The sequence below is a fragment of the Gopherus flavomarginatus genome, chromosome 1 (genome assembly GCF_025201925.1).
Source record: "Gopherus flavomarginatus isolate rGopFla2 chromosome 1, rGopFla2.mat.asm, whole genome shotgun sequence".
In the NCBI taxonomy this organism is placed as follows: Eukaryota; Metazoa; Chordata; order Testudines; family Testudinidae; genus Gopherus; species Gopherus flavomarginatus.
The window spans coordinates 194,077,073-194,095,308 of NC_066617.1; the positions used below are offsets into that span (position 1 = coordinate 194,077,073).

Genomic DNA, 18,236 nt, shown 5'->3' on the forward strand with positions numbered 1-18,236 from the left:
CCTGAAAAAAAGTTTTGTAATATATCTGTCTAGATAATTGACATTCAACTGTGGAGTTTCCTTGTTCTAGGAATACAATATTTCTATGTCCAATCATAAATATGCTACAATAATAAATATAACTTATTGGCATATTATTATTGCACCATTTGAATATCTCATTTCAAGAAACAGTGCTCAGAAAAATAATGCAGTACTTTGTGATGGAAAGAGCTGACGTTATTGTGCTCTTGTAGTTTGCGTCTATGACCAGGATAATTGGAGCTATCTATCTGAAGACAAAATCTTCATTATCATCTTCCTGTCTTCAGTCATTACATTCAAATATTTGATTATGCATGCATACCTTTTCTCCAGAATTTTCTCACAACAAGTCCTGTGCATTGTCTGAAATATGTTAAAAATAGAAACATCTGAAATGTACATTTGCACATCAGCACCTGATTTCACTTTGATTTATGAAGAGAGAGGTTCCCTCGGAGCATAGTGCACCCAGAATAGAATAAGCTTGGAACTTGCTTTTTCCCCAGATTATTCTAATACCTGAAATGGTGCTTATATACTTTTTGCCATTTATGCCCACTGTATATTGTACAGACACGATGGGGCAAGAAGTAAATTGATCTTCACTTCACATGATGATACGGTCAACTGAATTACAGTTGACAGAAGATACAAATACTAGTACAGAAGGGCAGTAAGGGCCTCATACTGTTCTCATTAAAGTCAATGACAACAGGCTTGTTGACTTCAATGGGAGAAGAAACAGGCCTAATGTAGTGTCACTTGTTTTGTGTGTGTGGGAAAGATGTAGAACACTATTATACATATGTTAAGATTTTATATTGCCACCCATCAGTGCAGTATCTCAACACAGTTCTGTGCTGAACCTGTACCCTACATTAGTATTAGAATATTTTAGTGGTAATTTATTTCAGCCTGACCACTGAGATATTTCTCATTTCTCTGGGTGTCCTTGAAAGCAGGGCTGGAATTTAGAATTTCTGGTTAATGAGAAGTCATAGGACCTGTTGATCTTACATGACTTTCCATCCTTCAGTTCATTTATTTGTCTAGTTTTAAAGTCAAAATTGTATAGAATATATACATTATCCAATTAAAAACTAATCCTCCCAAGCCTAATCATAAGGTATGTGTTTCCTGATGATCTCTCTTCCACAAATTATTCTCTCTAATTAGTTTTCGTGGATGACAAGGGAAAGATGTGTTCTGAACCCTCCAAGAGCTGATTTAGCATTAAATGGCTACTCAGTGGATTGGTTATCTTGACTTTATTGTACTATAGGTAAAATGCTAACAAAATCCAGGTTAACAAACAAAAGTTTAAAAGCAATTTTTTTTTAAAGAAACTGTGTTTGATATGTAAATGTTAGTTTCTGCAGTTTTGAGTTCATTGTTTTTCTCTTAAGCTCCCTCTTTATTTCCATCTTGTCCTAATGGTACTTAATAGGCTTGGGCCAAAAATAAAATTACAGGTCAATCAAGATGGAAGGGAAGCTCAAATGTTTGTAATCCTTGGGCCTACAAAGAAAGAATGAGGCTTAGAATAAAATTACTTCATTTTATCTCTTTTTGATCATTTGAAATAATTAAGCAAGTTGCTGAATTGAGTCCATAATCTTGAAATTCTTAATTTTAGTGGAGTTTGTGATCAATGGAGACCTTGCTGTTGGTCCACAAAGAGCTGTCTGATTACTTGGAGTTGGTTCTTGCTCAGGTCCAGAAGCTAGAGCATATCACAAAACAGCTACAAATTCATTAAACACTTTCCTAATATTTTGCCATATAAGAAATTGCTGTAATTGCCAGAGAGATGTTTTGAAATTGAAAGAGAGAGGCAGTGAAAATGAAGTCTTTGGCTTAAAGAAAAAGGGCTTGATTCTCTCCCTTGGGTACAGTGGAGGGAGGAGACTGACAGGGAGCTGTTTGTGGTTCCCTGATCCTCACCCAACAGCCACCACAGGGACAGCTCTATGTTATTCTGCTGACAGGATATCCTTGCCAGCAGAGAATTGGGCTTGGTGGGAAATAGCTCTTCTATTCTCCCTTTCTGTCCTCTTCCAACACACCCCCTTCCTTTCCTCATTCCAGCACAGGTGGTGGGGAAGTCAGGCAGCAGAGCAAAGTGAACTTGATGGCAGAAAACTCAGGTCAAAGTCCTTGAGCTTCTCTCTTTGGTACAGTACAAGCAAAGAACATGTGATTTTAAATCTGCTTGGCCTCAGAGGAATTGGGATTTTTGATTACATATCAGAGATGTCTAACTATGACTCATCTAATAATATAATAGATGCTTTTAGTTCATCTTGATTAGGAATCTTGTGGAAATTAAGATTCATACCATCCATCTTAAGCCCATTCCAGTAGAGTAATAAAATTAGTATCATGAATGTTGATACTAAATTACATCTTTGGCTTTATTGGTTCTTGAAACTTCTTGTTATTATGAATGTGGGTGAGGAGTTCAGTGCAAATTACTGTTGTTTTAGTAATAACTGCATTATGTCAAAAATGCTAAATATGCAACTCTCAGGACACAATAATTAGTTAGAATTTTTGGAAATGTAATTTTAGATATAGACTGTATATGGAGAACTCTATCACAATATAGCATTTTAAGCTGATGATATTCCTGTCCAGAAGATATACTGTAGTTTGTTTGGAAGAATTAAATATGTTTAATCAAGAATAACATTATGGGTTGACACCTAATTTTAAACTGCTGTCTCACATCAGTGCATGCTTGTCTGTCAGCTGCACGATTGTGTCAGAGAGGGAGGAGAAAAGACAGACATTTTCATTTCAGGTTGTTTAATTAATACTAATTAGTCTCTCTGCACTGACATGCACACAGTAGCTATGGTCCTTCAGCTACTTTTAAATCTTATTTAATAAAGCAGATCAGGAGAAAAAAGATGCTTATATTCATTTTGTTGTTAGTTTAGTTCAAAAGAAACCATACAAAAGTGGTTTGATAACATTAAAATGAAATAATCATGGTTAATGATGTCTGAAGGAAATACAACAATGTAAATATCTTAGTGTTATCTGATATTAGGCTGACTTCCTTTTGTATTTGTAAATTGAATGCTTAATAAGGACTGCTCTTTTCAAAGTTTCCACAGAAGCAATTAAAACTTCATATTTTTTTCAATTAGTTTACCTCATATGTATTTTTTTTACATTTCCTTCAGTTCCTCCAGCAATTACTTTTCTACAGAAGTCCTTTAATGCTACAGCAGATCGGGGAGAGGCAGTTACTTTATTCTGTAGAGCCACGGGCTCTCCTGAACCTGAAATCAGCTGGCATAGGTAAGTTCAGTTTAGATCTGTATATCAGAAAGATTTGAAATGTGTTACGAGTTTGTATCATACTGAAATAAACTATCTCAATTGTGTTTATGGCTGTTTATAGGGAATTGATAAACAAATTAAATAACACACATTTGATCAAACTATGTTTATCATCAAGGAAGAGAAACTGGAAAATATCTAACATGTTTTAACATGCCTCACATTAAAGGAGAAACAAATAAAGTTGAAGAACTTATGACTTTAAAAAAGGCAACAGATGTATTTCTGAATTTCTCCATGAAATTTTCATACTCCAATCCCATATACAACTACCTAAAATAACATAGAGTACAGATTAATGCTATAAATACATGTCCAAAACACAGAGTAACAGTATCATATTATACATCAATGCTATGTAAAAGAATATCTATCTTAAGCTGATTTTAGTCATCTGATCTTCCAGTGCAGCAAGATATTCAGTAACAGGTATGGCTTCTGTGTGTTGTGTTAGTTTGTCTGGATATTTGATTCCATTAATTTCAGACAGGTTGTGGATACTCTTGCAAATCTGATTCTCTTAAAAACAGAAAACTGTTTGGGTGATATGGAGTATGTCTTCCAGGTGAAGTCAGTGAGATGTATATGGTTAAAACTGTGCAATTTTGAAAATTTGCCACATAACATCTTTAAGGATCTCAGCTTTTCATTGGTTTCTCAGCTTTTTCATGCATATTTATGGAACAGACTTACATGCCTTTTGTTTCAACACCTGATCTGTTCACAAAGGATGCAGTCCAATGTCGAGATGTGAAATAGCTCAGATTCCTTGTATGGACATGTATTTCTATTTGGGGCTTGACTTAATTATCCCCCTATGTGCTCTTTCAAAGGGATCAAGACATTTGTGAACATCTTTCAGCATGCACTGGACTCCATAGAGATTCTTCTCAGCTTTCTCTCATTGTTACTCAGCATTTGAAACAGAGATTCTGTTAGATTCATCTTCAGTAGATGTTGGTTTCCCTTGATTAATACCTGCTTTATGACACATGTTGTGTCAAATGGTGTGCTGACTTTATCTGGCATGAATTAATTTGGATTGCAGAAGATGCAAATAAGTGCCATCTTTGCCCCACTCACTAATATAGATGAGAATTCAGTTTCTATCATATGAAACAAAAATAACATAAATATTGCAAAGCCCAAATTATTTGAAGTAGTAATTTGGAATTCACAAACAAAAGTTTCACACTTTGGGACTTGGTATCCCTTTGAGGTCATGTTATAAAATGTAACTCCCAGCTGGGCAGGAGTCTCTCGATTTTATCAGAAATCTGATAACCTCATTTGCCTTGCTGCAAGAAGACAATTCAACATGGTGTTTTACATGTTCAGGATGAAAAGGATGGACACAGTCATCTTGTGTCTTGGGGAGCTGTATGTTTAGAATTGCCAGTCTTCAGTGCCGTACCTTTAGTATACTTTAATTTGAAAGTATCACAGTAAAATATGCAAACAAATTAAACACTTTACAGAAGGCCCTATGCAAATAGTCTGTGGATCAGATACAAGTGAACCAGTCTTCCTTCAGTAGCAATAATGACCCTTCACTAAGGAAAATGGTTGTTGCGGACCTTCCAATACCTCTAGTGGATAAAGCCTTACTCAGACCCTGAGAGACTGTGTGGTGTAGTGAATGTGGTAGAAGCTTGTAAGCCAGTGGACTTGGGTTTTATTCCTAGCTCTTACTCTGACGTGTGCTATGAGACCTTAGGGAAGTCAATGCACTTCTCTGTTTCTCCTCCTGCCCTTTATTTGTTTTGTCTATTTACAATATAAGGTCTCTGGAGTAGCAGGACTGTCTTTGACTATGTGTTATTACAATGCCTGCTACAATGGGGCTTTGATCTTGGTGGCAGCACCTAGATGCTACTGAAATACAAATAAGCAATAATAATAGGAGGTGGTAATTCAACTGTTTCCTTATTGGGTGGAGCAAACTTCATTCCACTTGTTATTCGAAATGTATATAGCCAATTTCATTTCTGATTTCACTTCCAGTGACTAATCATTCAGACCTTGGTTTTGAACTGATGTAGCTCAAAATCTGATGCTATATTTCTGCTTGCTCTCATGCTCATCTCAGAGACATCTCAAGATGTGTTTTAAATAGAGCTGAGCAAAAATTTCAGCTGAATTATTCTTTTTCAACCAAAAAATCTAGATTTGATGACCAAAATAGTTCATAAATTCATATTGATTTGCCCACATTATTTTGGTTGAAAAAATGTTTAAAAAATCTGGGAAAAAATTAATACAGTTCATTTTCACCTTTTCAGAATAAACCATTTTGATTTCTCGATTCAAATCAACTTTTTGTTTTGAAATATTTAATTTTATTTTCATTAAATAAAAATATGAAAAATGCTTAAAATAACAATTAAACTTTTTGGTTTGGATTAAACAAAACATTGATTTTTTTATCACTTCAGTTAGCCAAAACAAAATATTTAAACAATGTTTTCAAGTTGACCTTATTTTATTTTATTTTATTTATTTTTGGAATTGCCAGTTCACCACAAAAATCCATTCAGATTTTTTTTCCTCTGAAATTAATAGAGCAGGTTTGAAGGGAAAAAAAACAGATCAAAATATTTACTTTTCTTATTATTTCTGATAAGTTAATTTTAAAGTTTTCTCCACCAAAATCTTGCCACTTGTAGCCAATATGAGGATGCTTTTACAAGAGATTGATCTATAGGTCTATATTTGGAACTAATTCAAAGTGTTTCCTCAGCATTACAGCTTCATTGACATTGTAGAGATATGGTGGGTGAGGTAATATATTTTATTCAATCAAATTCTGTTGGTGAAAGAGACAAGCTTTGAGCTACACAGAGATTTTGTTCAGGTGTGGGGTTAGAATGTTATTTTGTCTTGTTTAGTACTGTGTGCTATTTCTATTGTTGGTGAAACAATGTTATTTTGGCCTTTGTTTTAGAGAACTATCAGAAATATCCTATTTAGATTCATCTTCACTCCCCAACTAGAGTTTGATTGTGTTAGATTTTAAAGTAGACTGTGAGAAGGAATGTAATCTATTGTTTGGGAGCCATGACTTTGCATTCTGTTTCCAACTATGCCATTGAGTTCTGTGACCTTGGGCAAGTCTCGTATCCGCTCTGTGCCTCAGTTTACTTATCTGTAAAATGGGTACTGTATAAAAAGCACATAGAGATCTTAAGGTGGAAAGTGCTAGAAATATGCAGAGTACTATTATTGTAATTTATTTACCACTTATGTGAAAAGGAATAGAAGATTTGCATTTATGCCAAGATATCTACACACTTATGCTATATACTAGTGTATCAATCAATAAGAAATAAATAGTTTATTTACAATACTGTAGATTTTTACAGTACTAGACAGAATACATCTGATTCTACAGACTGAAGTAGTAATAAATATTCCTTTTTTCACTGATAACCTGTACAATTAAGTATCCTGTAGACTTTCAGGGATTTTCTGGGGACAATCCTGCAAGCCTGGGAGATTAGGCACTGGGCATTCTCCATTACACAAATTCCAGTGGGGTTTTCCAATAATACTCTATCTACATTGCATTACTATCAGTAATATGGTTAATCAGAACTAGCTCTTGAGACAGGGCCAGACCAGGAACCCATTATTCAATCCCCACTGACTTCTGCGAATAATAGGTTCACATTTTATGTATTGATTTTATATGGAGATTTTTTCCCCAAAAACAGCTGTTGAATGAGTAATACTCACTTGAAAACAATAGGAATTTCATATGACAACCATTCAAATGAAATAATGAGTTTTGATTTACGGAAGTATTCTGTTAGTCCTGTTTCGTTGCTTCACATTGTTTTAAATTACTTATATCTCACAAAATTCTTTGTAATTTTTTTTATGACCTAGTCCTGACACAGGCAAAACTCTCATTCACATCAGTGGAAATTTTTCTTCCATAAGGACTGAAAGATTTAGGTCGCTTATGATATAATCTTTTCTTCCTTACAGTTGAATAGAGCCAGATTTCAACTGAGTTAAAAATTCATTTTTCAATTTGTCCCCTGGGATTTTATTTTCAGTTTCCCACACGCTGCTACAATTAAGGCTCAAATTCAGCTCTGGCACAAACAGGTGCTTCACCACTGAAGTCAGTTGAGCTACAGCCAGGCTAACCTTGTACCAATAACATTTAGCCCTCTTGAAAGTTCCCTTTGTGGTATTTGACTCAGTAAGCAAAATGTTGGCCAAACCAGGAGCTTCAGGACTGGAACCAAATCCTCCTTTGTGCAGTACTTATATGATAGAGATTTAACTTATTGATCATCTGTCTATGCCAATTGTTTTATCTATGTTCATATGGGAGCATAAGTAAACATTATTTTAAATTCCAGTAGCATTGTGGATTGTATTATGCATAATTAAGGGAATTGAGCTAATGTGTCAGTGTTTCCGTACCAATCCATTAAATCACTTACATATTAGTCTTGGGAGTATAGAAGAAGAAAGATAAGCAAAGATTAGTTGTTGCTTTACTTAATATGTGAATATACCTAGTTAAAAATTTATTGCTATGAAGGACTGATTCCTCTGTCCCACAGGTATAAACCAAGAGTAACTCCACTGAAGTTGATGGAGTTACACTAGTTTAAAACCACAATAAGTGAGTGAAGAATTCCAGCGAAATTCAACTTCCCAACTTCCCAAGTTTGTAAGATAAGTGTGGTACGATCCTGCAAGCCATACCCATGTGAGTAATCTCACTGAAATCAATGCAACTAATTGCAGGATCAAGCCCTTTCTCTTTAGTGACAGGACTTAGAATTAACCAACAAAGGAAATAATCTTCTAATGTGGCACCTTAGAGACTAACAAATTTATTTGAGCATAAGATTTTGTGGGCTACAGTAGCCCATGAAAGCTTATGCTCAAATAAATGTGTTAGTCTCTAAGCTGCCACAAGTACTCCTGTTCTTTCTGCAGATACAGACTAACACAGCTGCTACTCTAAAATCTTCTAATGTGTAACATGTATCTGCTTGTTCTCTAATATCAGTATCAATTTAAGTCTGTCCCATCCCCTAGAAGTCCCAGTTTACTTTCAGATCATCCTGGCTGTAGGACATGTTCTTGACAAGAGACTTTTTGGAACCATTATTTACCTCAGATACTCTCTTGCATCTCCTACTGAAATCACTGGAAATGGTATGGAAATATCTGAGTGCAGAATTTAGTCTGCTATAATTTGCTGAACAAATTGAAAAGGAGATGAGTGAATGTCACCATCATGTTTATAAAATGGAAGCATCAATGGATTAAAATTGGAATGAGTTTTAACGTTGTTATTGAAATACAAGACATAAAGATAACCCTACCAATGTATTGTTGCTAGCATAAAATTAATCTTCCATATAAAGGATCTATATTCTTGCTTAAAATAAGACATATTTTGAATTATTTTAGTATTTGTTTTAATAAATATGCCTATCACCATAAAATGAGCAGAAAGAAACTAAAAATCACCATGGACCCACTTTTTAAACTTGGGTGCCTAAAACTGAGCTCCTAAATCATACATAGGCCCCCAAAAATCATTAGCCTGATTTGGTCCCCCAAATTTCATTAAAGTGAGAGAGAGCTCAGCACTTCTGACAATCAGGCAATTTTTATTTATTTATTATGTTAAGAAGATGCAGGACTGAGCAACAGAAAAACTGGTCAAAGGAAGCTTAGAGCAAAATAGAACAAATATGGCAAAGTGAAGAGAAATAATGTTAGGATTACATCCTAGTGGAACAAGTGCAAAGTATAATTGAGTACATGCCAGGGTGCTGAAGTGAGTTGCTCAAGTACTGATCGACCATCAGAGTATTCACATGTTTCATTATTTCTAAACCATCTCTACTGCACATATCCCAGTGACTGGATTTTTGTTTGTTTACTGATTTGTGGCTAGCCAACAACAGCTGAGAAGAAAAAAGTGATGCAAGTTGTTTATGTGCCAGTGTACTATATGTGAAAGTAGTATGAAACTATTTTTATACATTATTGCACTAATGTGAATAACAGTGTCATTAAATCAATGTTAAAACTTATTGGAATGAAAATGCTATACTGTTTCTAATTAATTTTTATTTTAGAATATGGTAACAAATATCATATGACAAGGAGTTCTGAGCATCAAAATACAATCCAGAATGATTCCTTTATGCCCAGGATTTTGACATATTTAAAAAGACACCCAATTACACACTCAAACAATTTACATCAGAGTGAAATCAACTGCTTTCCAAATATAATGCCAGTCTCTACCACACGTTTTTGTGTGTGTGTGTGTGCTTTTTAAGGTAGCAAAATAGTCACACCCACCAGTGAAAATCACTGAAGTGACTGATGCTTCTAAATCAGATTATGAGATACACTGTGTGATTATAAATCCCTTTTATTCTTCAGGAATGGCAAACTTATTGATGAAAGTGAAAAATATATTTTGAGAGGAAGCAATACAGAATTAACAATCAGAGATATAAAAAATTTTGATGCAGGTCCTTATGTTTGTGGAGCAAAAAATAAAGCTGGAAATGATAAAAAGCAGACATTCCTCCAAGTTTTTGGTAAGTATTTCATGGCATATACTGTCATGATATTTTGTTTCTTTGTTTGTTTTTGTTTTGTCACAGTTATCTGATTGCAGCTGGTTGTAATATTTGATATAAAAAGACATATTGTGACAGATCCTCACTGGGTAGAAAATGAAGACAGTGGAACACTGTCAATTTATACCATTTGAGAATTAGGCCCATATTGAGGTCACAATTTTATTTGTAGATATCAAAACATGGAGGAAAATAAAGTAGCAAGAAGCCAGAGCGAGGCTTTTATGGTCCAAATGCCAGCTTTTTTTAAAAAAATTTTTTTTAATTATTTATTTGTTAAATACAAGCAACAGTTACTGCGGAACAGTAGTAATTTAAATTATAATTCACGAGTTGTCATAAACAGACAGTTAAGGGTTAATTCCTCTTTTACCTGTAAAGGGTTAAGAAGTTCACATAGTCTAGCTGACACCTGACCAGAGAAACCAATGGGGGGACAAGATGTTTTCAAAGAGGGAGGAGGGAAATCAGTTTTTTGTCTGTTCAGAAATGTTTGTGCTGGAATGAAGGATCCAGGAACCAGCCATCTAACATTTCTTAAAAGTAGTAAGTGTTTAGAGAAGGAATGTATTAGATTATGTTTATTTTCTTTTGTGACTTTATTTTGCATGAAAGGGAGAATCAAATTGGGTGTCTTTGTGTAACTAAGGTTTTGCCCAGAGGGACATCCTCTGTGTTTTGAATCTATTGTCTGTGAGAGTAGTTTGCATGCTAATCTCCCAGAGGTATTCCTTTCACCCTTTTTCTTTAATTAAAAGTCTTCTTTTCAGAACCTGATTGATTTTTCCTTGTTTTAAAATCCAAGGGATTTTAGATCTGGGCTCTCCAGGAATTGGTGGGTGGTAAATCAGTCTCAATCCTGCCAGGAAAAGGTGGATAAAGACTGGGGAAATATTTGGGAGGAAGACAAAGTTTCCAAATGACTCTCCCATAAATGTTTGTTTAAACTATTTGGTAGTGGCAGATACTAGATCTAAGCTGGTAAATAAGCTTAGAGGTTATGTCATGCAGGTCCCCACATCTGTACCCTAAAGTTCAGAGTGGGGCTGACACCTTGACATGAGTTATATGTAACTGTGACCACAGGACGTGCCTATTGATGCATCAGCCAACTTTTGGCATTGGGTTACAAGGAAAGCTTTCCCTTCTGTTGGCCACTTTAATCTTTACTCCTAAATTTGACTTTGAAATTCTTTCATCTTCAGCATCTGCTGTTCTACAGTTCAGATACAGAACACTGAACTGGTAAATAGTTAATTTTCTCTGGTTTCCTTTTAAAAGTTGGCTGTTGGACTGTGAGAAAATGGAGGGCCAGAAGAAGAGGAAACCTTGGGGGTGAAAAACAGGATATTTAGCCTTCTAAATACAGAATTTTTAAGCCAAATAAAACCATACAAGTGCAGGGGGGTTATTGTTGTTTATTTTATTCATTTTTTTAAAATGTATTGGTTGATCTTAATATACTTTTTTTGTTTTTAAGTGAGAAAATCAAAAAATCTTATTGCTCTTTATAAATCCTGTTCCTCCAAGCCGACCTATGTGAGTGGACCCTTCGGCTTATACAGGTGTAATACATTAGCTTCAATGGAGTTCCATGTAGGTGGAGCCCCACTGCAGACACTAAAGCTCTGTGTGGGTGAAGAAGTCAAGATTGCAGAGTCAGACTGCAGGATCAAGGCTATAATTTGTTGACTAAAGTTCTAAAGTAAAGAAATGTTCCAGGTGCACAATGCCAAATACAGAAAGAAGGGGAAAAATAAACCCTAGAGAAGACAAAAAAAATTCTCACATTTATGTCAGCACATAATGTTGCCACCATGTGCTGACAATGTCTCCTAAATTGTTAAATTAAAAATATAGTAGACCAAAGCTGCTATTTACATTGGCAGTGTGTGTGGGAGAATCTGAAATATGAAAGAACTTGACAATTATAATTCTGAAAATACATAATTAAAACAAAATATATGCATAAATGTTCATTGAAATTAACACTAAATATTAGCAATTGAAATGACTGAGGCAACAATGTTGAAAACAATTATACTACTGTATTTTTTCACTTTATCTATTAAGTCCAGGTTAGTTTGTTTTTTTAAAGGGATAATTTCTACCTTTTTTATAGAAGTAATATTAAGGATTAAATCTACTCCATCTATATAAAGTTGTCTCTAAGAGGAAGGCATGAGGAGGGCTTGGGAAAGTGGAATCCACATCCCAACCAATCATCAACCATGACCTCTCTGCACCACTTCTGCAGGATGTTGGGAACATTGGTCTGTGTAATTGGCATATCTATAACCCTAACCTTCAGCCTAAACTTTCCCTGTCCTGTCTAATGACTTTCTACATCAGCATGTATACAGTATTGGCATGACTTGTGCACAGACCATCCTATATGGAAACTGAGACTGATCGAGGAAGGAAGCTGGGACTCAGATGAGAAGCCTGAGAATTGGTGATTAGGAGTGGTTAGGCAAAGAGAATGAGACTGGGACGAAGATCCTGGAGTAAGGAAGAGAGAGAACTGGAAGTAAGATAAGTTGGAAGGAGTAGGACAGAAGGGGTTAAGTTTGGGAAGAATGGGCAAGAGGGTCTGTGTCCATTCAGTCACACTCATCTGCAGAGTCTGGAAAGGAATTCATGATTCCTAAGTCTCACCAGTCCTCTTCTGTAAGCAAATATCAGTGAAACCCACTGGCAGAATGCTGTGTTACAAAGAGGATGTCAGCCTAGTACACTAGGTTCTCTGATAGCTGAAGTGGCAGAGGTCTGTACAGTGGATCTAAGGGTTTCAGCCTTGTTGATGACTCATGTGAGTGTTAGTATGATGCTGTATGATGGAATTTGTTTAAGTTGTGGTGGTGGTGGTGGTGTTTTTTTTTTTATAACAAACCTTAAGAAATTATATGTGAGATATACCTATTTCATAGAGTTAGAAAGGACCCTAAAAGGTCATTGAATCTAGCCCTCTGCCTTCACTAGGAGGACTATGTACTGATTTTATGCCAGATTCCTGAGTGGCCCCCTCAAGGATTGAACTCATAACCCTGGGTTTAGCAACCTAAGGCTCAAACCACTGAGCTCTCCCTCCCCCCAAATTACACACCAAAAACTGTTATAAGTGAACACAATAGTCACAAAATCAAGCACTCAAAATTTAGGAAATGCCACAATTTAGGCTATCTATACAACCTTAATTTGGATCCCTTATTCATATGCATTATGATAGTCATTAATTACATGATCACTAATTATTTTTTTCCACAGGATTACTGCCTCAATCAGTCCATATACTGGACCTACTCTGTGGATAAATGAGGGTTAGGTAGATAAGAAGGCTGTCTATACAACACTTTCTTCCTCTGTTTCCTCAGAAGTTGGAAGGTGTTCACTGTTTGAAGTACTGGGGCAGGTGAGCCTAGGCCTACCCAAGACTAAAGGGCCACCTCCTTAACTAAGGGGAGGAACCACTAGGCCCATGCCACAATTGAGTACTCAGGACAAAAAAGGAGAAAACAGCAATGGGAGTGAGGTCAAAAGGTAAATATGACGAAGCCAGAGGCGGAAACTGAGCAGAAAACCCCAGACTGAACTCACCACTCATCAAAGGCATCCAAAGAGTTGGTGGACGTTGCCCAAAGGAACTCTTTCCAGAGATGTGATTAGATGAGGGACTGGAAACAGTTGCAAAGTATCCCTCTGTCCAGCTTCCTCCTGTTCTGATGGATGGCCCTCTTGGCCAGTGCCAGGGGAAAATTAATGAGGCAGTCCTGTGACTTTGTCAGGCTACAGATGGAGTGTGCGTGAATCAGGACATGCTCGGAAAAGTGCAGCCAAAAACTGAGTAAATGGGTCTGGAGCAGCCAGAAGAGGGGCTGCTATGTGACTTACACTACGTAGATTAGTACTAAGCTCTCCCTCTCACTGCAATAGGGACAGGTGTCAAATGAGTTCATCAACTACTCCAGGTACATACCCATGCTCATGGCTCCATGGAGGAGCTGCCAGCTAATATCCCTAGTGGGCTGTGGAACCGGAGTAGAGCACAGATTGGCCGTACAGGTTTTCACACCCTCTGCAGGTGGCAACAGGCCTTGCCACTTGGTGAGCGGGACAGAAGGGCAAGGAAATGGATGGTAATAAGCACAAGTGTATAAAGATGTTCTCGGGGCATAGTTTGGAGGCAGATCAGGTGAAAGTTATATAGCTGGCTCAGTTGGTGTATCAGGAGCTGTGGGGGGAAGCTTTCAGGGATGGGGCCGTATGATGAGTTCAGGAGGTTAGGGAGCAGCCTCCTGCAGGGCCCACTCAAGGAAAGCAAAAAAAAAGCAGGAGGCAAGTCTGCTGGACATACAGGGTGGGCATCCCCATGCACTGGAGAAGCACAGTTTGGCCCATCCCATCCCTCTCATCATAGTACAGGAGGACTCTGACTCCTGTGGTACCAGCTAGGGCCAATTTCCAATGCACGTAAGGGGACTCCACCACTTGTACGTGAAGATGGAGGTTTTTGCAGCAGGGCTTCTGCAAGGAGGTTCTCCTCATCGGCAGTTGCTACAGACCTGGTCACAGAGACTAGTTTCCAGGTCCTAAGGAGGTCCTGGTAGAAGACTGGCTGCTCAGAGAGGTCTCGGGGAAGACCTCTTGGGTGAAGAAAAAGAGCTGTCAGTCAGATCGGAGCTCTCAGAGGTGATGGAGGAAGGCGTGCACCAGCATGCTCCATGCCTGACTACCTGCAGTGTAAAGGAATCTTTACGGGGAGTGAAGGTAGAGGGTGTGGACTTGGCTATGGATGCAGATGAGACCCTGTTTGCCTTTCCTCGGGAGAAAGCTCAAGACCCCCACAGAAATCCAAGTCAGCTACAACCAGAAAAAAACCCTAGGATTTTCTTGTGGATGCTGGATAGAATTCCTGAGGGCTGGCTCAGGGTGTTGAATTGATGCCAGAGCATAGACAGTATCAGCTTGTTAAGCACCAGCACCCACCATTAAAAGGAAAGGCACCAGAGCACCCCATCCATCTCTTCAAATAGTCAGCCATGCTGGCCTCTAGTTCAAGCCAGTTCTCCAGTGGGGAGGGATCGGTGCCAAAAAAAGATAGAGCAGTGGACCCACACCCCACCAGATGGCATGGAGTGCGAGTGGGAGGGAGCTTGCCTGCCACCTGTCCCCAACCATCAGGCCAGAGCTCTGTTACCTGGGCAAAGGAGGACCTAGGTGCAAGCCTCTACCCACAGCAGGTTTCCCAGATTCCTGGTTATGAGGAGCACACTGCTGGCATCTGCCGACAGGCTCACCCATAAATCCGGCTCCCACAGCACCAATCCCATCATCCTCTTGCACAGGAGACAAAGGAAGGGCTCGATGCCAATGGTATAGAGCTGGCTGGACAGCAGGATGCCCTGATGTACCCTTCAGCTATATGTGATGGGTTCAGTCAAGAACCAGCTGAGCTTGACAGAAGTGTACAGTGCCTGGAGAAAGCCCACAATGCCAAATGCCCACAGAGTGCTCATGAGAGAACTGTGATCTATCCTGTCAGACACCTTCTCCTGGTCCAAGGACAAGAGGGCGTGACAGACTATCCCGACACGCAAGATGGAGTTAGTCCCAGATCTGATAGTGGTTATCAAAGAGGTAGGTCTGATTTTGGTGTGCCATGTCTACTAGCACAGACCCCAGCCCCAGCAAGATGGCTTTCGCTATGACCTTGTAGTCTGTGTTGAGGAGTGAGACACAGGCTGAGATGCCAGTTCCTTAGGTCAGGAAGGTAACCCTTCTTAGGTGGCAGTTCAAACACAGCCTGCCAGCACGACATGGGGAGCTCCCTGATACCTAAGGACTTGGCCCAGATGGTGAAGAGGTCCAGACAATGAATGTCTCAACTAGTGGTAGAACTCCATGGTCAGCATGTTAATGCCTGGAGATTTGTTGGTGAATATCAGTTGGAGGGTTCCAGGAATTCAGCCAGAGTGAGAGGATGCTCTAGCTGGTCACAGTTGCCTACACTGACCATAATGAGTTTGTCCCACAGGACCCCACAGGTGTTGGCATCAGTCAGATCTAGGGAGAAGAAGCTGGCATAGGAGGCCCTAATCTTTCTCCACATCTCCAATGGGTCCATGAAAGGGATATTGTCCTCTGCCAGGAGGCAAGTGATGTGCTTTTTGGCCCTCTCTTTTTCTCCAGGTGTAGAAGAAGTGGGAGCCACAGTCCATCTCCCGAAGAAGCTGGATGCAGGATCAAATGAAGGGACCACAGGCCAGATGGTCATTGAGGGCCCAAAGTTCATCCCACTTCTCCTGACACACTCTGCAGAGGAACAGGACCAACCACCTCTGTGCCAAGGCAAAGATGTGCCTCTGCTTCTGCCTCTGCCAGGCCAGCCAGAACTCCTGGAAGGATACCACAAAGCCTACATCCTCAAAAAGGCTGTTATTGAAATGCCAGTAGGCCAGCTCCAGCCTCTCACATGACATTGAGATGTCACTGATGTCATGGCCCACAGGTGGTGGTGTGAGAATAGGGCTAGCCTAATGTTGGAGGAGTGCTCCTGCAAGATGTTAAATCAGGAAATATAAATGAGGTTTAACTCTGAGGGGCATGACCAAGTGTCCTCCACCTGGACATAAGCGAAGGTGGTGGAGTCATCCAGGTGGTGGTTGCACCAGATATCCACCAGAGAGTGATAGTCAGTGGTGTTCCTGGGAATGTCCATTTCTGTCTCCCCAGGTGGTCCTGTGGTCCAGGTTCGTGTTGAAATCCCCACCTAGGACCAGGAACTCATGCCTGCTGCACCGCTGGGCCCAGTATCAGGGCATAGATATTAACCAGCTTGAGAATCAGCCCCTCCACACAGACTTGGAGGTGCAGAAGGTGTCCCGGCGTGACCTTGGCAACCTCCAGTATCTTGGACAATAGATGTGGGGAAAATAGGGTTGCTACCCAACCTGAAAGCTTGATGAAGTGGCTGAAGTACTCCTCGTCCCCTTTGGCAACTGAATCAGTGCAAGTCTGCTCCAGAAACATCACAGAGAACCCCCCTGCCCAAAGGAAGAAGAGTACCTGGCGCTTGTGGAGACTCACCCTACAGCTGCTTCCCACCCTTGCAGAGCCACGCAGCCACTTGTGATTGATCCCAAATGCAATCAGAGAATTGCAGAAGCTGCAAGCCCACTGGTAGGCTGCAGCATCCTGTTTCATGGTCCTTTTGCCTTCGCCCATTACAGCTCTCACAGCCTGGAGTAAAAGATTAAAATCCCTCCACTGCCGGAGAGTGAGCTGCACCTTTCCCCTGGAGCCATGTGTGTCTGCCAGCATCAGGTGCAGCTTGTCCCAGAGCATGGTAGAATCTGAGAGCTCTGCGGCCTCAACTGATCCCACAGACTCCCAATCATCCTCTGGCTGGGCACCATCAGTAGTCCTGCAGCCTTTGGGCAGGGGCATGAGCAGTCCTCCCTCAATGGTAGCAGAACACTGGTGCAGCACCAGGTGCACTGCATTGTCACTGCATGGGAGTGAGTGGCAGAGGGAGCACAGCAGCACACAGTGGAACAAGGAAGGGGAACACAAATACCACCTCCTGAAGGTCATCCCCCAAGAAAGGGATCAAGAAAGGCGTCAGAGCAGCATGGGACAGACAAGGGGAGAGGTGAGGAGTAGAATTAAGGTCCCCAGTGGCCAAGCCACCAGAAAGCAGCAGCACCTCACCAGAGGTAGGGATTGAATGGGCACGTGTAGGAGGCTCCTGTATGACATAGGCTTACACAATAGCTATGTGATCTACTGGGTATATTTCAATTATAATCATCCTTCTACTGTTTCCAAGAAATGAGGGAAATAAGAGAGAATCATAGCATTCCAACACAAATTCCTTATCATAACCTACAAATATCTGCATAAACTTTATCATACTACCTTTTCACAATACCTTGCATTCACTCTAACAATGCCAGCTTTGATTGCCTGATATTCCTCTTCTTCCCCAAGACTCTTTCTTCCATGTTATCCCTTACACAAAGAGAAAACTCCTAGTCATAATCTGTAAAGACAACAACTTTTCTCCTTCAAATCCCTCCTTAAAAGACATAGTTCATTCAGAAAACTGCAGCCTGATACTGATTAGGAAGATAACATCTGATTACTGCTCAGAATTGTGCACACAGGCAATCTATGCTAAAACATCCTATCAGGTTTTTTTTATTGTCCTTGAAACCCTACTGCCTG

The 18,236-nt window shown here is 39.4% G+C and overlaps 1 protein-coding gene across 2 annotated transcripts in view; it reads left to right on the forward strand.

The window, feature by feature from the left end:
* Positions 1-18,236, forward strand: part of NCAM2 (neural cell adhesion molecule 2) — a 561,732-nt gene that overhangs the window by 325,088 nt on the left and 218,408 nt on the right. For both annotated transcript variants that reach the window (XM_050957625.1, XM_050957634.1), the window contains exons 6-7: positions 3,216-3,333; positions 9,808-9,968. In XM_050957625.1, the coding sequence (XP_050813582.1) occupies positions 3,216-3,333; positions 9,808-9,968 (279 nt within the window). The remainder of the gene's footprint in view (positions 1-3,215; positions 3,334-9,807; positions 9,969-18,236) is intronic.